Consider the following 20,105-nt stretch of genomic DNA (forward strand, 5'->3'; position numbering starts at 1 on the left):
GATCTTTTAGCGGGTCTCTTACCCAATTCAGTGTTGAAGCCTGGAAGCTTATAGAGGTTTATATATGACGGGAGCCAATCAGGAACAATCTTGAACCTTCAACCAGTAATCAATGTCTTGGTTGCAACGTGAACAATGAATAGTGAATAGTATCTTTTTAACATCCCAAGTCAACAATCCGATTGCTTATTATACACAATTTTTTTGCTCCTCACATGACTCTTACTTCACACTTTAGGCATCCATGGGAATTTTCTTGGTTATAAAGGCAGCTCTGTCACGCGTTTCTTTACGCATCACCGCCATCTATCGTTAACAATAACACATATACTTCATGATGGCCTCACTAGAGGAAAAGGAGGCGTGGTTCAAACAACTCCAGACACCTGATAGTGATGATGAGTTTGATACAGAAGAGGAACAAGAAAGGCTACGATGTCGCAGATTTTTTGTCTCCAAATCGAAACCAAAATCACAACCGACTCCTAAACCTCAAGCAAAAGAGTCCCTTGTGTTGGACATCACCAATGATGAATCTCAATACTCAAGAGTGACGCCTAGGAGAGTCGCCTCGGCCCCGTCACCAGCACCCGCCCAAGGGCCAACGATTATCAAGGGAACGCCAATGACAGCTTTGGGCCAGAAGAGTAGACCCGCCACGCTCTTGAATCAGCGTGGTGATGGGGCTATTCTAGTTGATGATACACCTGTCCCCGACACTGCTCGCCCGACGCAGAGGATTCTACCCAGGAGCGATTCTTCGCCCCTCCTTGCCTCCCTGAGAAGTCTCGGCCAAGCGGTCGTTGAGTCTCCTTCACCAAGCCTGACAACGAAGAAAAGGAAGCGCGAGTCTTTACCCAAGTTCCGGCCAGAGAGTGAGCAAATCTTGAAAGGTATTACTTTCTTCTACGTTCCTGATGATGACATCGCGCCGGTTCGGAGGTTGCGCATCACAAGGGCACGCGAGTTTGGTGCAACCTGGGTGCGAGCGCCGCACCTTGCAACCCACATTGTGGTGGAGAAGCATATCAAGTTCCACGAGCTGGAGGGTATTTTGAAGAAAATCAACAGGACTCTTCCACCCAAAGTGGTCAACGATGAATATTTCATCGACTGCGCCCGGTTCAAGACCCTCCTTCAATCCAACCAAAAACAGTACTGCCTTATAGGCCAACCTGTGACCGCCGAAAATGAGTCCTCAGTTGTTCCACGCAGCCCTTTGGAGTCGGCTCACTCATTACCACTCAAGCCGCTTGTGAAAAACTCGAGGCGATGGGACCATGTCCCTATTCAAGGTACCCCAGAGAGGAGCGAACAATCACCTCATCAAAGTCAAATACCTGAGACCCCTGCTTCCTCAGATTCGCAGCCTGTGATACTCAACCTTCAAGATATGGTCTCGTCTCGTCCTGGCAGTGCGGCTCATTCCCGAAATACTTCCCTGTCAGCTGTACAAGATACCGACAGTGCTAGGCGAGTTCAGAAAGAAGACGAGCAGAAAGACGAGCTGTCTGAATATATCAAGATAATGGCCGAGTATAAGGACCTCCCATTAGATGCAGATGATGAAGACGCTCAAACTGTCACATATATGGGAGATATGGAACCAGAAGAACAATGTCTTTCAGGCTCAGAAGACGAGATTACCAATGCACGCAAGTCGAGAAGGAAGACGAGATCAAGCGGCAAATACATCGCTTTCGAGGATCGGTTTTCATGCAACTCAGCAGGGGCAAAGGACGCTAAAGCGGGGAATCCTAATGCCCGCACAATCGAGGTCCTACAAAAGATGTCTGATTACTACAACCGTATCGACGACCACTGGCGAACAACGGCGTACAGAAAAGCCATCAGCACTCTGAAGCGCCAAGAGACCAAGATCACATCTGCTGAAGAAGCGCAACGGTTACCCAGCGTGGGAACCCGCCTGGCGCAAAAGATTGAGGAGATTGTCACGACCGATAGGCTACAGCGACTTGAGTTCGCCCAAAAGGAACCAATGGACGAGGCACTCCAACTATTTCTGAGTATCTACGGCGTGGGAAATAGCCAGGCTCAACAGTGGCTGGCACAAGGGTTCCGAACACTGGAGGACCTGAAGGCCAAGGCTAAACTCTCACCAAACCAGTCGTTAGGCATCGAGCATTACGCCGATCTTAACACTAGAATCCCTCGAAGTGAGGTAGAAGCTCTGGGCCTTGTTGTAAAGAGAACCGCCCAGCATATCGATCCAGAGGTGGAGCTCATTATTGGAGGCAGCTACCGAAGAGGAGCAGAAACATCTGGTGACATTGACTTGATCATCACAAAGTCGAATACCGAGTCTTCAGCTGATCTGCGGCCTTTCCTCGACAGTCTTGTTCAGCGCCTCGAGACAGAAGGGTTCCTTGTGGCACGACTAGCATCATCTCGGTCTACCAGTGACGGAAGTAAATGGCATGGCTGCTGCGTGCTCCCCAAGGTCAGTGGTTTTAGCGACGACGACTACAAACCCGTTTGGCGGCGCATTGATTTCTTGCTTGTGCCCGAGTCCGAAAGGGGTGCCGCTTTGCTATACTTCACCGGCAACGACATCTTCAACCGCAGCATGCGCCTGTTGGCTTCCAAAAAAGGAATGAGACTGAACCAGCGCGGCTTATACAAGGATGTCATGCGTGGTCCGCAAAGAGTCAAGGTTACAGAGGGAGAGTTGGTGGAGGGACGAGACGAACGAAAAATCTTTGATATTCTTGGTGTTAAATGGAGAGAACCTCATGAACGATGGTGCTAATGAACCAAGGGTCTGGTGGTGGTAGTCTTTGTATAGCAGAGCCTCACGGTAACAATTTTGGTGTACCGAGGTCAAAGTGGAGAGCTCTCTCGGGAAGAGATCAAGGGACATGGATAGCGTGGAGTTTGGCATTTACTATTAGAGAGATATGGATACTTGGAGATGGATCCATTTGCATAAAGGGTTTGGTGGCTGAAGCTTTAGAAATGTGATAGATTTTGGAAATGACATATACGTACCCTCTCATAGTTCATCCCACGTGAATGTGACTTGGGTAAGATTTCCCCAGATCTTGGCTCATCTTCAATCGGTTCACATGTGAAATTCCTTGCGCTGACTCTTCCCCAGATATCGACGTCCTTCAGTGGATGGGAATTATGATGTACCCTGCGTCATAGGCGACTAGGCCCTGTAGTCCGTTCTCATAGTGGGGACATGTCGCCCTTCTCCGCAATGGACACAAGCCGAGCCAGTTCAAACATCCGAGGCTCAGATCCAGCCCAGGTGACTTTGATCCATGCGAATAAGTCAGAGTACTCTGGGGGCGCCTCGACTCGCATTCAAAACCTATGAATCTACAAACTTTATCGATACTTTCCAGCCCTTAATCCATGGTCCAATACGACTCTTCAACGCCTTAAATCCGACCTCAAGAACCAGGCGACGACCCTCGATGCCTTGAGAGTACAGCGCTTTGCGACATCCATCGACTCCTGACCCTACGACCGCCCCGACTATCTACGTTCCTTTCGCCGAGGTCTAAAAGATAACATGGCCATGTCATCTTCGCTGGAGGTGTTGAAGGTACTTCCTCGTTGTCTCGCGACACACGACCGAGTTTGCGCTGACTGGTTCTGGGTAGAACACGCTTGAGGAGATTGTCAAGAACCCGCAATACCATGATCTATTATCGCTGGTTAAGACGGCGCGCAATGGTATCATTTACGGAACCAAAGTGCGGTTTCCCCACGCACTGGTGTAAGTCATTAAGAACCCTGTTCGTATCCAAATCATCGCTAATCTCGCTGTCAACAGGATGGTCTTCCTCTTCCGCTCCGGAACGTAAGCTCAACCTCCTCCCTGCGCAACCTACCGACGTCGAGCTGACGTGTGACGAACTTAGATTCCGCGAAAAGGTCAAGCTAGTCCTTCGAGCGACAAGACATCATGCGACAAACTTGGCGCGCTTCGCTACCATTTATAAGCTGACAATGTTGGCGCTCAAATACTTTGGCGCAGAGCCTGGAAAGGAGGGTACGTCATCGTCGCCAGAAGTCCTTGTTCGGAACGAGTATCAGATTCTGACTATACACAGGTACATACGACTCCTTCGTAGGCGGTCTTGTTGGCGGTTACTTTGTCTTTGGCGGTCGATCGAAGCGCACGGGAAAGATCTCATCAGTCAACCAGCAGATCGTCATCTACGTCTTTGCGCGCGTAGTGCTTGCCCTCGCACGCATCGCCGTCAAGCCCGGAGCTGGCTTACCAGTCGTATCATCTGAGCCTCTCCACAGCACCATCAACCATTACGCCTGGCCAGCCTTCGCCTCTCTGTCGTGGGCCATGGTCATGCTGATCTTCCGCTACCATCCTGAGGATCTGCAGTCGAGCTTGAGAGGCAGTATGACATATATCTATAAGGACTGCAACGAATTCGACTCGCTTCGAACTCTGCTATGGGTGAACAAATAGACAAGAGACGGGTATATATAACTTGCATGTAAACTGGTGGTTGAATTGCGTTTGGCGTTGAGGCGTGGGATGCTTTGGATATTAGCATTCTTGGCTTTGGGTGTGGCAGTCGTCATACAGTCTTTTTTTATAAGTAGCATGAGAAGACTTGAGGATATATGGTAGCCAATATGAAGCAAACTTGTACTACTTTACGGGCAAGGGGTGTTTCTGGCATGATTATAGGATGGATGGTGCATCATGGTGCCCAGGTTAGGTAATACTGAACTTTGTCAGTATGTAAACAGCAGAATGTTATATTTTCGGTCGTCTGCTACGAATACCTAATGGAGGTAGTTAAAGATTGAAAGACAAGCAAATGTATAGAGTCTGTAGAATACTGAATTACCAAGTCAGTTTAAGTCATGATAGATTGAATCCAAAGCTTAAAGTCTGGGCCGTTAAGCTACAAACTATACCCCACTAGAGCTGACCCCTGCTCGCTGCCCCCCTCCACACTGACGCCTGCAATGAGCCTCAACTTAACGAGCTTCCACACCTCCAGGCTGCTGCCTCTTTAACCTCCACTTCCACTCCCCGTTCCCATCGTTAATCTCACCACGAAACAACAATGACGCCCAGCCCTGAAGTCGCGAGTGCTATATCAAAAGCAGAGTCCGCTCCCGGCGAAAAAGGCCCTGTGTATGAACAGTTCATCCCGACCATCAAGAACCTCTCACCTCTACCCACCGCGGACGACCTTAATGCCATCGTCGACTCTTTCTTTGGCCAGGCGCTCGGCGTTGTAGCCACCCGAACCATTCTCTCATCCTTCATTGCGGCACTTCGAGAGATAGAGAACCAGGACCTGTGGATCGAGGTCGGAAACCGCACGCTAGACACAATTGCTGCCCAGCCTTCTTCATCCTCCTTCGTCGACGCTGGTGCCACACTCCGAGAGCTTATTGCTACCGCCCACGAGAAAAATGAGGATTTCCTCGACGCAGCCAAAACCTTGGCTGACATTCCCCTCGATAGCTCCCAGCGCAAGATCACCGATGAGGAAAAGGCTCGAACATGGGTTCGAATCGTACGAAACTACCTCGAAGTAGACGACTCTACCGCCGCCGAGATGTACATCAACAAGCTCAAGAACATCATGCATTCGGTCGCCGACCAGGAACTGAACCTCCACTTCAAGCTCTCGCAAGCACGTATCCTTGATGCTCAGCGTGACTTCTTGTCAGCATCTCAGCGATATCACGAAATTAGCTTCTTCCCTGCCATTGACGAGGACGATCGTGTGCATACTCTCAGCATGGCTATTAAGTGTGCAGTGTTGGCCCCTGCGGGTCCCATGAGAAATCGCACGTTGGGTCGTCTTTACAAGGATGAGAGGTCAGCTCAACTGGAAGAATTTGGCATTTTGGAAAAGATGTTTCTTGATAGACTTTTGTCTCCTGAAGAGGTAGACAAGTTTGCTGAGGGCCTACAACCACACCAGTTGGCGACAACATCAGATGGCTCGACAGTACTTGCTAAAGCCGTTGTTGAGCATAACCTTCTTGGTGCATCGCGACTCTATAACAACATCCGATTCGAGGCCTTGGGATCATTATTGGGACTGGATGCCGACAAGGCAGAGGAGACTACAGCACGTATGATCGAACAAGGTCGTCTAGTGGGTCGAATGGACCAACTCGACGGTATTGTGTACTTTGAGGGCGGCGAAGCGTCTGGAGAAAAGGGCAGTGGACGGGCTGAAGTTACTGTCGGCAAGGAAATGCGAACTTGGGACTCCAATGTCCAAAGCCTGGCAGAGGAAGTAGAAAACGTCACCAACGCGTTGCAAAAGGAATTTCCTGTAAGTGCTTCAATTACCCCAATATCCAAACTGATGCCCCTGTACCAACTCTATCTGATAGGAATTCGTTGCCGCAAACCTTGTTGTATAAAGAAAAGGCAAGCATAGAAACTTTTCTCGTGTATGGCGTTTTAGGGGTTGGGATGAATGAATGCTGTTTATGTCTAATGCACAGCACATGGTTCCCTTTGGTTTTAGACTGGCATCATGATACAGGCCAGATACCAAATCCAAATATTTCTTACGAACCATCATATCCATCGCTGATGATCCATGTGTTGTCAGAGACCAGGCTTTGCCAGGCAGAAGAGCTCGAGTGCTGTTCTGCCACGAAATAGAAAAGTGACCAGAGACCGCCACATCTGTAAAATTATCCCTCATCTCTCACATAGCCCCTCACTCCGATGACTTCGATCTCCCCTAAGCGCAGCAGCAGAACTCGGCGCACTTCTTGGAGTACTTGGCCTCAATGTTGAGCTCGAGGTACTTGACCTCTTCGTATCGGCCACGAGAGGAGCCCTTTCCACCCTTCTTGTACTCCTCGACCTCATCATCATCGTAGTCACCGCCATTGCCGCGCTTCTTGGAGTCATAGTCACCCTTTCCGCCCTTCTTATACTCGTAGTCGTTCTCCTTGTTGCCCTTCTTGTAGTCCTCGCGGCACTGGTCATCGTCGATTCCAACCCAGACATTGTCCTTGAACTTGGGGTAGCCAGGTACCTTCTCGATAGGAACAACACACTTGTTCTTCTTGCAGTACTTGTTGAAGTTGAGGTACTTCTTATCCTTGGGGCTCTCCTTCTTGTAAGAGTAGAGTCCGAGGTAGGCAATCTTGTCAGACCACTTCTCCCAGTCCTCGTACTGGACAATCAGGCATTGGACCTTGCCGTATCCGCTGCAAGCGCCAACCTTGCCGGTGACCTTGTAGTTGTCACCCTTGGAGCACTTCTGGAACTCGCTGAAGACTCCCGAGTAGGTGGCCTTTGAGTAGTCATAGGCGTACTTCTGGCACTTCTTCTTGTCTTCTGGGCAGGGGCGCTTGTATATATGGCCCTTGGGTTCGTATCCATACCAACTCTTGGGGTTGTAGGGGCACCAGTCACAGCGTTCAATGTCCCATTCGTGCTTCTTGCCTTTGTCCTCACGGCCCTTGCCGCCGTACCCTTTGCCTCCGGAACCATATTCGTCGTCTCCCTTCTTGCCGGGATAGTTGTCATCGCTGTGCTTCTCAGGGGATTTGTTGTCCTTGTCGTAGCCGGAAGGAGTCGCAATGACACCAGTGGTGATGAAGGCCAGGACGGCGGTGACTTGGTACAGCTTCATGTTGATCGAAAGAAGGAAAGGGAAGTGAACTTTGTAACGAAAGTGTGGTAACGAGTGAGAGTATGCTAGAGAGCTTGTTTGATGAGAGTGATATTGGAAGAATTGAAGAGGATGGAGGCCATTTTATAGATAATATAAGCCTTAATTACAGCAGATGTTTGTGCTTCTCGTTCGTACCTCGTGGTTGTCTTTGCATATTCGTGATGCCAAGTCCAGTAGTCCCAAAAAAGACATGAGTTTGATGCTCACTCCCAACATCCCGAAGCCCCAACTGCCGTCGGGTGAGGTTGTTGGTCTGGCGATGTTCTATCTAAACACGAAGTCTCTAGACCAGCGAGTCATTATTGAAATGGGCTGGCAGGAAGCCACCGACGTTCCGGCGGTAATGTGCTTCGGGTTTCCGTAAACAATTATCCACGCCCCTACATAGATGCGAGTTCCGATTTCAAGCTAGATAATTGTTATAGTCAAGTTCAGGACGTCGGTACTACTCTGGCTGATAGCCTCATGACCTTGAAAAGGGCCAATAGGCTTGGAACCTGGTAGATTTAGCAATATAGTATTCGTAGATTCAGCCACAAAATACTCGTATATGCAACGAACCTAAGACCATTGACTATTCCATGAGGCTAGTAGCATATGGATATTCAATTTCTCCTCCAGTCTTGTATAGAGTGTAGTAAGTGGCCGTTTGCTTGGCTTCTAAAATAGGATCTATCTGATTCTTGGCATTGGCATCTGTCTTCTTTAAGCTGTGGCTACTGACTCCCATGCTCTTGCGTATCGTATAGTATAGTATGAACTACACGTCTCTATTCATCTACCAGCTTCATCTTTCAGGCTCCTGGCAATGAATCCAGATTCCCAATATCTAGCTCCATCAACCATGTTTCGAAGGCTTACAGCGCAAAGGCATATACGTGGTCTTTGGTGTTTTCTTGGAGTGTATGTTCGCAGTAAGCCACTCTGACTAGTTTTCGTCTATTCGTCATGATGGTCTTGCTTTTAGCTTTGGATCGAATCGTCATCCACTTTCCTCCTTATGCAGAATCTCGAAAGGGCGTGGCGAACAAGGGGCAATCGAGAATTTACCAGGGTCTATATCTCGAGCAATATCGTCGTCGGACTGAAACTTCCGTAGATGGAGGTGCACTATAGGCTCATAATGCAACAAGATCCGTATTATAATGAAACTATCTTACCAATATTGGAAGTCAAATAGTGAATGAATTAGTTCTGGTTGTACAGCCAAGCAATTACTAAGGTATGGTGTCACCAATGACTTGGTTGTATCAACGGCTCCTTGCCGTTTATGTTCCGGTTTGCCTGGAAGAATCCGAGCCGTCTACTTATGTAACAAGCATTGGCATCTTTCTGTCATTGAATCCGACGGGTTGTCTTTCAAATGTGTATCATAACCAATGGTCTCAGCCGCTCCCGATCCGTTAGAGTGGCCAAGAGTTCACGATATTTGATACGCCATCGTACTTGTATATCAATTCAAGCTTGTCCCAGACAGACTGTTGTAGAGGTTAGGTATGGTTCGCAGAATAGTTCTTGCATCCCAAGCAGGTATGCCAATAAGTCGAGCTGAAGATTCATGTTGTAACTAGGTATTCTGAATTGAGCATATGTATGTTAGCGAGGAGAAGGAATTGATGAACTTGTTGTTTGACTTCAACATTCATTTATAGGTACTACCTAAGTGTACAATTGCAGTCTTCGTTCAAAGTTTGATGATGAGAAGTACATAGCATGAAAAGTCAATATCGACAATATTCACAAATAAACATTCATAAAATCCTACGAAATTTGACTCGTCTCATCGATAGCCTTTTGTTGTAGGGCAAGCCCCCATACAGGCTCGGGCAGGCTGTAATGTAAATTACCAATCGAGTCCCAACTCTGTGACGAAATCTCTTCTTCTCTTCATCAGATATGGTTCCTGCCCCAACCCGAGTGTTTTCAACATTCGTTGTCGCTACTCATTACTACCGGTATGGCTCAATAGATCGGGCAACAGGGGGTTCAGAACAATGATGATAAACTAATCCTTTGGTCAAAGTTCAAAGTTGATTCATTTCTTCTTCCCAAAGGATTAGACAAACTGAGTTCTCTAAATGCTACTAAGTTATTGGTGTTTCTCTACATGTTCAAAATAATAATCAATACGCTATTTCGATGCTGACCCGCTTTATGCCTTTACTCTACTCACTTAATATTACATGACATTCCCTCTCTAATCTTCTATTACCCAGCATCTAAATGTCAAACGCAATGCCGCAGTCCGGGGCATCATCGGTGATATCGTCCACTGGAAGCCATCCTCTGTCGCTCAAACGCCGTAGAAGGCGACCCGCCCGGTCCTGTGAACAATGTCGCCGTCGCAAAATCCGATGCAGTTTGGGTCAACCATGTAATGGCTGTACTCGGGCCAGGCTGCCGATGCCATGCTCCTACCGCGATGGAGGTCCCGTCGAAGCAGCTCACGAGACACAGGCCTCGCCGGCGACTGAGACGCGACCCGCGAGGGATGAAGTTATCGCGCCACAGAATCGGACTAACACCGTGGATCATGCCCGAGATCAATTATCTCGACCATCAAGACCTGAAAATAACAACACGCTCGCACTCAACCGTGAAGACCATGTCTCTCCAAACATTTCGTTATCTCAAGTATCTGCAGCAACTTCATCCTCGACTTCAATTCCTCCTTTCACACCAAGACTCCGTCACGTACCAGAAAAGACGAAACTTTTTGGCCAAACACATTGGCTCCATACTGCAGAAAAGGTTAGATTACCACTATCAACGCCGGTCATATATATATTTAACGCTGTTATAGTTTCCTGTCTCGGGGAATTTCCATCCAGTCGAGGTCGAGCCATCATGGGAGGACGCCAAGTCGGACTTCTACGATGTCTTGAAAGAAGCTCGCGGTTTACGCTTTAGCCTCAAGAAGCAGTCCTCATCCAACCTTGAACAGCCGATTCAGGACTTACGTGCAACTCTCCCTGCTAAGGCGGTTTGCGACGAACTCATCGCTTGCTACCTCCGCACATTTGAACCTCTGTACCGTATCATCCACGTCCCGTCTTTCCGGAAGGAATATGATAGACTTTGGGACAGCGAACAACCATCTTCACTACCGACTGTTTCAATGGTCAGGTTGACTCTAATCATGGCCATCGGCACCACCTTTGCGCGTTTTGACAGCGAGGCCGAGATCAATCAACTTTGGCGGCCTGCACAGTCGTGGATTCAGAATGCCCAATGGTGGCTTACAGGTCCAAACGAAAAGACAACATATAACCTCGATGGATTGCAAGTGTTTGGCCTACTAATACTTGCTCGTCAAACAACCTTCAACTGCCGCGGAGCAACATCATGGCTTTCGTCTGGCTCCTTGTTGCGCGCTGCTTGTACCATGGGTCTTCATCGTGACCCCAAGCTGTTCCCAGGCCTATCACTCTTTCAGAAAGAGTCTCGTGCTCGATTATGGGCTACAGTCTTAGAGTTGGCCGTACAGTCATGTCTGGATCTTGGTTTGCCGCTGCATCTTGCTGAGGAAGACTTTGATGCTCCTACTCCGTTGAACTTTAATGATTCAGACCTCGAGTCTAGCACTTCCCAGACGCCGAAATCCATGGACACCTTTACGGACTCGTATTTGCAAATACTCCTTTCAAAGTCCCTGCCAATGCGTGTGGGAGTCATACGCTTCTTGAACGACATTCGTCAAGAGAAGACGCATGAGAAGGCTCTGGCAATGGGAACACAGCTACGTGTGGCATGCAGAGATGTAGCGGCCTTCTTCCACTCACTTAACCAAGGTCAGGCAAATCTCGGAGAGGCATCGAGTCTCGAGGCCAATGAGTTTCATCGTAAGCTGATAGATATACACTTACGTCGGTTCATCCTGTTTCTTCACCGCGACTTTATGCTCCAAGCGAAAACTAACCCTCAATTCTATCTCTCTCGTAAATTATGCGTCGAGGCTGCTGTTGTCATTGCATCTGGAAGTAAGGGTGTTGACCTGGAATTGCCCCTTCAAGTATGGGATGACATGTCTCGATTATCTTTTGTTGGACGAGGTCTGTTCAAATGTGCGTTGAGCTTTGATGCCATGCTCGTCCTCGCACTTGAGGTCATAAGCGAGCTACAGGACGAGTCGACGCCAGATCATGAGTCTGATATCCTCAAGGAAATGGCGAGGACTGCACGTGCGCCTCTGATACAGACCTTGGAAGAGGTATGCAAGCACCTTCGCTGCCTCATAGCACGAGGCAACCTAAGCCTCAAGAGACTCCTGTTCTCGAACGCCCATCTAGCACATATCCGGGCGCTGGAAGCGGGACAACCAGTCAAAGCGATTGTATACGAGGCTGTAACTTCGACTTTGCGCGACTGTGTAGTGATGATGCGTAAAGTTCAAGCGGCGACGGCACCCAACGAGTCAATAGTGGCCTCAGACAACTTGAGCATCGACCTTTTCGGTCCATACATGTTTTTCGATGTGAGTGACCTTATCAACACACGATACTTTGCATTTCTAACAGCTCAAATTAGAACAATGTCATGGAGTGGGACATATCCGACCTCCTGGGATTACCAACAGCTGGTAATTGGCCAGTCACGGATTGACATTGGTTTCAAGCATCACGGCGGGATCAAACTCTACTGCAGGCGCCAAGAAGGATTGCCCTCAAAACACTTATATCATTAATCATAATAAGCATCATAAGTCCCTGGGATATCATAAATGCCTTGCTGTGCCTGCGTGCTTACCCACTCCTCGCTTGCCAAGCCTCTCATGAACCTCGTTTCCAGGTCCTGCGGATCCTTGTGCCAGTCACAGGCAAAATCGCAGTCCGGTATGCTTGTTTCGCCAAAATACTTACATATGGCAGCGTGCCGACACTTGTCAGTATCCTCACAATATTGAGCCAGAGCCTGGAGGCTTTTTAGTCTGGCTATCTGGTTCGTCTCCTCCTTCGAGTCTGACCTGATCAATCGCGTCACTCTTTCCAGATCTTCTCGACTATAGTACAGGAAACAGTAACTAGCGTTGCCGTCTCGACCTGCACGGCCAGCTTCTTGATAGTAGCCCTCGAAAGATTTTGGGATTCGCCAGTGAACAACAAAACGCACATTGTCCTTGTCGATGCCCATACCGAAAGCTGTCGTAGCAACAATTATATCGTAGCCAACCTCGTTATTTATCCATCGGGCAAGTGTCTCTTCTTTGACATCTTTGGGAAGTCTAGCATGAAAAGGTCTTGCTCCGATGCCTTCACTGCGGAGAGAGGCGGCAAGAGATTCGCATTCGTCCCTTGATATTGTATAGATAATGCCTGGAACATTATCGACCCGTTCGTTCATTTGATCAAGTTCCGCTCTTCTTTCACCGCCCTCACGCCGCACATAGACGCTTTTGATCCACCGAAGAAAGTCGTTGAGGCGGTTGTCTTCTTCGTCTTTGGTATATCTGATCTCGAGATGCAGATTCTTACGCTGCGGATTCATCAAGAACTTTTTTGTCTTCTCGGGATTTTTATCAAGCTTTAGTATAGATAACACGTCCTGACGGACCTGCGGGTTTGCAGTCGCAGTGAGACACATGATTGGCACATCTGGGAAAGTATCTCGGAACCATGACAGACGGCTAAAGTCTTTTCGAAAGTCGTGGCCCCATTCTGAGATACAGTGAGCTTCGTCAATTGCTACCCGGGCAAGTTCCTTTTGCTTGTAAACGAGCTGCAAGCGTTCACGAAAGCGTGGAGAAGAGCACAATTCTGGTGTGACATAGAGTAGTCGGAGTCTTGGGTGACCACTTTCAAGGTCACGTTCGATGCGAATTTTGTCGGGATAGGGGGTCAGGCTATTGTAAGAACTAGCTTCGATGCCAGAAGCTTTGAGTGCCTCAACTTGGTTGATCTGATGGAGGGTTAGAGCTTATCTTATGTGATAAGGGGCTCATCCTTCATACCATCAAACTGAGAAGGGGAGAGACAACTATTGTAACTGAAATATGTCAGAGAATGAACATATTCTAGATAAGTAATTACTTACTGCCCTGATCGATAACTGCTGGCAACTGAAAGCACAAACTCTTACCGAACGACGTGGCAGCTTGAACGTATACATCGTAGCCATCGAGAGCAGCCTCTATAATTTCACGTTGATGAGGCCTATGAATACCAGTCTATTAGATGGCTGAAAGAAGAAAAGGATTGTATTGTTTGAGTAGCGGCTCACCTGAAATCGCCCTTGTGGAATTGATGTCGGAGAGTGAATCCAATGTCTGTGCACGAGTTGCTTCTTTTTAGAGGAGGCATGATGCCTGCGTCGTGAAGCTCGCGAATGATTCACGACAGTCGCAGCGAGGCAAACATGTGACAAAAATTGGTTGGTAGTACAAGGGTGAACCGTTTTGCGGGCAACTTAGTAATGGTGATTGACACAGTTTTTTGCTGTTAGTGTTATAGTCTGTGTTTGTGTTAATGCAAGCTTCTTTTGACATACAGAGTCGCATCGGAGGTTTTACTGTTGTTTTGTGAGGATCTTTTTCTACATTTGGCAAGTCAATCGTTTACTCGGAGACAGTCCACCGGATCAGCAACCAACAGTCTTGATCAGTGCGCAGTATCCGTGTATTGCATTTTCGAGGCCAAACAGGGTTCAAGGAAGAATATCATCAATCAACCCGTTACAACGAAGCGATGGGGTGAATAGTTCAAGGTCACGTGGTTCATTGCGGCAGTACTCCAGCAAGGTTTCAAAGACGATGAGATTGAATGAAACAATTCCGATAACCACGGTTACACTCTCTGGTGGACAATGATATGATGCAATATATGCAACATGACATCTAAAAAGAACAGATATTATTCAACATGATTTATAATACTTACGGATACTGTTTACTTAGCTTACAGTCGAGCGTCTGCGTACCTTGCATTACTCGTTGTAGGCTTGGACAGGGGTTCAAACTCAGGAAACAGCACAGCCAGACAAATCGTCAGGCCGCCCTCCTGCATACAGAATACGATCGTTGACGATTGTTGACGGAGGCTTTGACGTTTCATAGGTTGTCATGACCCCTCGGCTCTCGCACCTGAGCCTGTCGAAATCGTGCCCGATTCTACATTCTGACATATGCCCTTCGCTTCGCCTCGTATCATGTCGTGCTAAGCTGAGGTGAGTCGAGTCGAGTAGTCGATTTATGTATCATATTCCATCGCTTGGCTGGCATGTAACTGACTCTTGTCTCGACTGACAACTTTAGGAGTAAGTAAGTATGATCCCTTCCACCGGTGAGCATGGGTTCCAACGTTAGTTTCCATCTCGCTATTTCATCCGCTCTGTGTCGGCGGTTCACACTGTGCGTCAGTGGCTGAGCTACAGCCACTCAGAGCCTAAAAAGGCATGTAGAAACGTGCTTGTTAGTGATGAAAAAGGTTTCTGGGGTGAGGTTCAACAAGCAGCCCCGCACTGTGTTTCACTTTACGGCGGAGCTTGAGCAGGAGATGGATGGCCCCAACCATCCGTTGGTGCTGAGGTCGGCCCACTCTTCCACTGAAAGTCCAGCAGCTCCAGTGCATGTCTAGCCTGCTAGCCTCTCCAGCCTCTGCTGACCAAAACACTTTCATCCAAGTTTACCCCTATCTGATCTGATACGCTATCCCCTATCCAAGCTTGAGACATGGGGGACTACCGGCCTACAGACTACTGCCAGGGGCGGTTGGAGAATGGAACCTGGGAAAAAGAAATCTAGAGACAAGGAGGCAAGAAATATTGTTCTGTGCCTGACTATCCCCCTACTAAAATACATACCTGCTTAGAGGTAGGTATGCTTCTGCCAAGATTTCTTTTTTGAGTGATGCTACCTCAAATTCATTGGCTACGTCTGCAGCTTTAGGTTGAAACGTGCAGCTCGAGTAACCGAGCGAGCTCCTGTCCGTCTCTTACATTCTCTCTCAACCTTTGTTTGACCCAGCTTTGATTCTTGTTTTGTTTGACTTTTTGATAACATCCAGAACCAGAACCAGAGCAGAGCCAAGGTCTAGGGGATAATCAACGGGGGTCATCCCAGTTCTTTTTTCACCACCCTTACCTCTTTATCCTACCCATAGGGAACTTGGCTCCTGGGTGCTGAACTTTACCAAACACGGCATCTCAATCCGACCTACATTCATTGCCTCCCGAATCTGCATCAACCCTTCACGGCCCTTCCCGCAGCATTCCTCTTTCAACATTTCTGTGCAAATCCTATCGCTGGATTGTTTTGACCCAGCAGATCTCGTTCGATTATCGCCCTTTTCATAATCGAACTAACTTCAAGCCCGACAACCCAATACGCTTTCTTGACCCTAATTCCTATCCGCACGCACTCTCGACTCAATACAAACGGACTCAAAACCCTGAACCTCGCGCCGCCTTCTGGCTTTAACTGAACTTACAATCATGACCATATCGAACTCGTCGACCACGCTGCCTTGATTGGCCTAAGTACCAGAAGTAACGACTCGAAGCTTGGCTCCCGCTGAGACAAACGATCCCCTGTTTGCGCCTACGCTTTGATTAAAATACAACCGCAGACACAGCAACAGAGGGGCTTCTGAAACGTCTTATTCTTCAAGCATCGACATACCGTCATTAAGATTCCAACCACCACCCCCTCGATTCGGTTCGATCGGTTACTCCACCGGCGCGCCATCCCAACGTTTCCTACCTGAGTTGCGCATTCCTCATACTTCAACCGTTCGCTATGGAGCGGCCAGACCGACTCGCCGGTTCGTCCGTCGGTTCTACATCGCAGGCTTCAATTCCGCGAAGCTTGCCCGAAAACCATACATCTGGACGCCGTCCAGTTCCAAACTCAGCTGCCACATCCAACGGCCCTCCGCCACCTCCTCCTATCCCAAGCCTACGCAGCGTCCCGTCCAGTTCATCTCTCTCAACCGTTGGCATGTCGGCAGCCCAGGTTATCAACCTCGCGCGCGAGGCCATGCAAAATGCAATCGAAAGCGAAAGTCAAGCCGCCGAAGCTGGTGCTGTTAGCACAGGGCTCCGAACCGGAGTCACTATTGACCTGAGTCGTAAAGGCATCCAGAAACTTCCAGATGAAGTCGTCGACATTGTGAAAGGCGAACTGGAACGGTCCGCTTCCAAGAACTCGTCCTCAAACACACGACCCGACGCCGATACTTATACTGTCTCCAGACTAGCATTGTCTCATAACCAACTGACAAGCTTGCCTGCTCGCTTTTCCGAATGCACATCACTGCGATACCTCAACATCCGGGGTAACCAGATCAAGGAATTCCCTATGCCTGTATATATCCCCTCCCCTTCTAGATGTGAAGTGACCTCTAACACCATGAATAGTTGTGTGAACTGAAATCTCTAGAAATCCTCGACCTCGGCCGGAACTCACTTCGAATTCTTCCAGCAGATATTGCAAGACTCTCTTCATTGAAAGTGCTATCTATACCCAAAAACCAAATACGAGAGTTGCCCCTATGCATTGCCGACATGGGATCATTACAAGTTATCAAATTTGAAGGAAACCCTATCAGCTTTCCGCCACGAGATGCAATTCAAGTACAAGCAGCGAGCCCTCCACACGAAGGTATTCAAAAAGACAACGAAGTGACGGAGGTGGCGGTCACTTTGCAGATCAAGCGATACCTGAAGCAATATACTATTAATGGCCGGTCCGAATCTGACAATACGGGAGATGAATCGAGCGAAGGTGCAGAAACCCCCCGGTTTCCTCTGAAGAGAGTGGCTAGTGGGCGCTTTCCTGTCAAGGTCCAGGGTGCCGATTTGCCTGATATCCGTTCTCCCAACATTGGATCACGAGCACCCCCGATACCGTCAAGGTCTCATTACCGGGGGCTTTCCCAACAAAACACCGCTTTTCGACGACCTGGTGTTATGCCTCTAACAATCGGCAATGTCAATGAGCGTGTTCGCAGCAACTCTGAAAGCCTACTCCGGGCAGAGAGATCAGATGGCCGCAGCAGGCGCATGGGAATAGTCTCAAGAAAGCCTTCTGACCTCGGCACGCTTGATGAGATGCAGGTCAACAACCGCTTTAGCCACTATCGTGGTTTGAGTCACGGTTCTGCCATGCAGGGGAATCAAGCAACAACTAAGAGTCCAGCAACACCCACAGAACCCTACCTCGCACGCCCGATATACGTGAGACGTCTTTCAATCCTTCCTGAACGACGAAGAGAGTCAAAGATATTTGACCCAGTAATCGAAACTGCCAAGGGCATTCTGTACTCGGTCTTCCAGATTCATCCCATGATCCAGGCGTTAATGGGCCTGACAAGTGACGGCTCAGCCAAGCGATCCAGTCTTGAAATCGTGTTTTACAACACCAACTCGCATGTTGAGGAATTGGAGCAGGAGCTACAGAAACACGAAAACGCGTTGGGCGAGCCTCTCGATCATTCTCAACGAGAAAACGAAAACGTGCACAGGGCATGCCAGACTCTGGTCAGCGCGTATGGCCATGTCTGCACACTTTTGGCCGATAACATCGGCACATTCGTGGATTTTGGAGATGCCCGATATATTCGAAGTCTCCTGATGTCCCTATACAACAGTATCATGGAACTGCGCGTCACTTTGTCATCTGTCAGTGCTGCCGATGTTCGTCGACGAGGCGGGCCCAAAGGTGGTTCAACTGGCGAGCGCACTGCCAGACCACATGCACGAGAACCATCTGCAACTCCTACCCTCAGCAGGTCGAATGGAGCCCGCAACCGCAACGGCACCTTGGTTCACCACCCGGTTAACCTCCGTGTTAGTACTGACGTGCCGGTGCCTACTCCCCTTTCTGCAACATATCTCAATGGCAATGGGCGCACTGCTACTCTTGCTTCGGCCACTCCCCGATCAGGAGAATCTTTCTCCTCAATTGGTAGCCGCGGAATGTCATCCGAGTTTACAGAAGAGGATCGACAGTTTGAGCGGATTTTCCTGGCTCTGCAAAGATCTACTGATCTCGTTATGGGCACGCTGCCCAACTTCAACGCCCAGCTGGCTGGTGGCTTACGAAATGCCATGTACCAGCGGACTCCTGAAAGTGTTCTTCAGCACTGGAAACAGTTGATTGCCATGTGTGGTCAGGTTATCCAGCAGACCGAGATTCTCAAAAACAGATTGTCCATGATCAAACTGAAGGAGCCAGGCGTTCGGACGCAGGCAAATTTCTGGAGTCTCTGCAGTAACTTCAGTCACTCGTGGGCGGACATGATTTCTCAGATCAAGTATGGACCTAACAGTGTGCCGCTTCCCCCCGATACTCGGGCACGCTTGAGGCCGATTCAACAGAGCATCAAGGAGACAAGCAACATCATCTATAAATCGCCCTGGCACTATCTATTCCACCCTTCTGGCGCTATGAACGGACAGGCATACCCTCGCGGCATGTCTCCCACGTCAGTTCCCATCACACCACAGAGTGCCGCTTTGGGCCCTGCAATGCAAGCAACAGTTCCTACTACGCCCTCGAACAGCTCCTTTGCGGCAGCATTCCATGGGAATGTTTTCGACCGAGCAGACGCTCTCATGGCCAACCCAGGTATCTCCATGGGTCGCAACGGTGCTTTTGGCAAGGGTCACATGGGCTTCAGCTCGCTATCTTCTCTATCTTCCATGTCGTCTGATGAAGGAATACTTCCCACTCACGGACCACTCGGCCCAGTACCTCTTCGTCTTAATGGAGGCAAAGTCGCCTTTTAGATAGAGCCGGGCCTCTACTATTTGGATCACCAACTTTACACAAGCTGCCTAGCGCAGTTACTATTTGTTCTTTGCATAAAAGCAGAGAGAAGGAAAATCGGGTCTTTTTTGTCTTCAGCACAGTTATCGAGGCTCTTCAAACCGGCGCACGAATGGACAAACATGCGTCGGTAACCATTCATTTACCGCATAGCCTTGGCGTTGGGGTTGCAGCTGCTTTTGAATGACTAAATATCAGAACGTTTGGAGGTTATCTGCATTTAATTCTTTCGGGGCGCGAGATTCTAAAGTTTGTGCTCGGGCTAATGTTAAGAAACGTCGTCTTTGGAGGAACAAAAAGTTAGGGGGAATACCCCCATGATGGCCAATATAATGCCACTCTGCGAATATAGATATACGGAATCAAGAGTTCTCCCACGGTACGGCAAAAGGCAGAGAAATATTCCCTTGTACACTACTAGCATATAATGAATCTAATGTGGCTGAGATACTTTTTGAATATTCGGGACATGCAACTCACTACTTATTTTATCAATATGGAAAATTTTGTGGTAATATATGGTGGCTGATATACAGTGTCTCGAAATGTAATACAGACCAAGAAGGGTCAGATCCCATGATCTTGTACATCAGCTGCATGATAGACGAGGTGTAACTCGACCCCACCAAAGATGCAGTGTAATGTATCAGCGACATGAAACGGCCAAGCTACAT

At 48.6% G+C, this 20,105-nt stretch overlaps 7 protein-coding genes across 7 annotated transcripts; 5 read left to right on the forward strand and 2 right to left on the reverse strand.

Annotated features, from left to right (window-relative positions):
* Nucleotides 1-337: 337 nt before the first annotated feature.
* FGSG_00621 (uncharacterized protein) lies at nucleotides 338-2,770 on the forward strand (the record flags this gene model as incomplete). Its single annotated transcript, XM_011318010.1, has 1 exon — nucleotides 338-2,770. The coding sequence occupies one exon, from the start codon at nucleotides 338-340 to the stop codon at nucleotides 2,768-2,770; it is 2,433 nt and encodes an 810-aa protein (XP_011316312.1).
* A 636-nt stretch (nucleotides 2,771-3,406) lies between these two features.
* On the forward strand, nucleotides 3,407-4,728 carry FGSG_00622 (uncharacterized protein). Its single transcript, XM_011318011.1, has 5 exons — nucleotides 3,407-3,574; nucleotides 3,633-3,748; nucleotides 3,806-3,832; nucleotides 3,894-4,024; nucleotides 4,086-4,728. Exons 1-5 carry the CDS (start codon nucleotides 3,542-3,544, stop codon nucleotides 4,460-4,462), a joined length of 684 nt encoding a protein of 227 aa, XP_011316313.1. The 5' UTR covers nucleotides 3,407-3,541; the 3' UTR covers nucleotides 4,463-4,728.
* Nucleotides 4,729-5,072: 344 nt separating this feature from the next.
* On the forward strand, nucleotides 5,073-6,396 carry FGSG_00623 (uncharacterized protein; the record flags this gene model as incomplete). Its single annotated transcript, XM_011318012.1, has 2 exons — nucleotides 5,073-6,305; nucleotides 6,367-6,396. 2 exons carry the CDS (start codon nucleotides 5,073-5,075, stop codon nucleotides 6,394-6,396), a joined length of 1,263 nt encoding a protein of 420 aa, XP_011316314.1.
* A 329-nt stretch (nucleotides 6,397-6,725) lies between these two features.
* On the reverse strand, nucleotides 6,726-7,628 carry FGSG_00624 (uncharacterized protein; the record flags this gene model as incomplete). Its single annotated transcript, XM_011318013.1, has 1 exon — nucleotides 6,726-7,628. The coding sequence occupies one exon, from the start codon at nucleotides 7,626-7,628 to the stop codon at nucleotides 6,726-6,728; it is 903 nt and encodes a 300-aa protein (XP_011316315.1).
* A 2,265-nt stretch (nucleotides 7,629-9,893) lies between these two features.
* FGSG_00625 (uncharacterized protein) lies at nucleotides 9,894-12,272 on the forward strand (the record flags this gene model as incomplete). The annotated part of the gene is made up of 3 exons (XM_011318014.1): nucleotides 9,894-10,421; nucleotides 10,474-12,144; nucleotides 12,198-12,272. The coding sequence occupies 3 exons, from the start codon at nucleotides 9,894-9,896 to the stop codon at nucleotides 12,270-12,272; spliced, it is 2,274 nt and encodes a 757-aa protein (XP_011316316.1).
* Nucleotides 12,273-12,350: 78 nt separating this feature from the next.
* On the reverse strand, nucleotides 12,351-13,966 carry FGSG_00626 (uncharacterized protein; the record flags this gene model as incomplete). Its single annotated transcript, XM_011318015.1, has 4 exons — nucleotides 12,351-13,565; nucleotides 13,618-13,652; nucleotides 13,701-13,819; nucleotides 13,887-13,966. 4 exons carry the CDS (start codon nucleotides 13,964-13,966, stop codon nucleotides 12,351-12,353), a joined length of 1,449 nt encoding a protein of 482 aa, XP_011316317.1.
* A 2,432-nt stretch (nucleotides 13,967-16,398) lies between these two features.
* FGSG_00627 (uncharacterized protein) lies at nucleotides 16,399-19,391 on the forward strand (the record flags this gene model as incomplete). The annotated part of the gene is made up of 2 exons (XM_011318016.1): nucleotides 16,399-16,965; nucleotides 17,019-19,391. 2 exons carry the CDS (start codon nucleotides 16,399-16,401, stop codon nucleotides 19,389-19,391), a joined length of 2,940 nt encoding a protein of 979 aa, XP_011316318.1.
* Between the last annotated feature and the right edge of the window lie 714 nt (nucleotides 19,392-20,105).

This window comes from Fusarium graminearum, chromosome 1 (assembly GCF_000240135.3).
Source record: "Fusarium graminearum PH-1 chromosome 1, whole genome shotgun sequence".
Lineage (NCBI taxonomy): Eukaryota > Fungi > Ascomycota > Sordariomycetes > Hypocreales > Nectriaceae > Fusarium > Fusarium graminearum.

Bases quoted from the DNA above. Each gene is read 5' to 3' on its own strand.
- FGSG_00622 (XM_011318011.1), top strand. From the start codon at position 3,542: ATGGCCATGTCATCTTCGCTGGAGGTGTTGAAG. The intron at 3,749-3,805 runs GTAAGTCATTAA...CGCTGTCAACAG, and splicing joins CGGTTTCCCCACGCACTGGT to GATGGTCTTCCTCTTCCGCT. The intron at 4,025-4,085 runs GTACGTCATCGT...GACTATACACAG, and splicing joins CGCAGAGCCTGGAAAGGAGG to GTACATACGACTCCTTCGTA.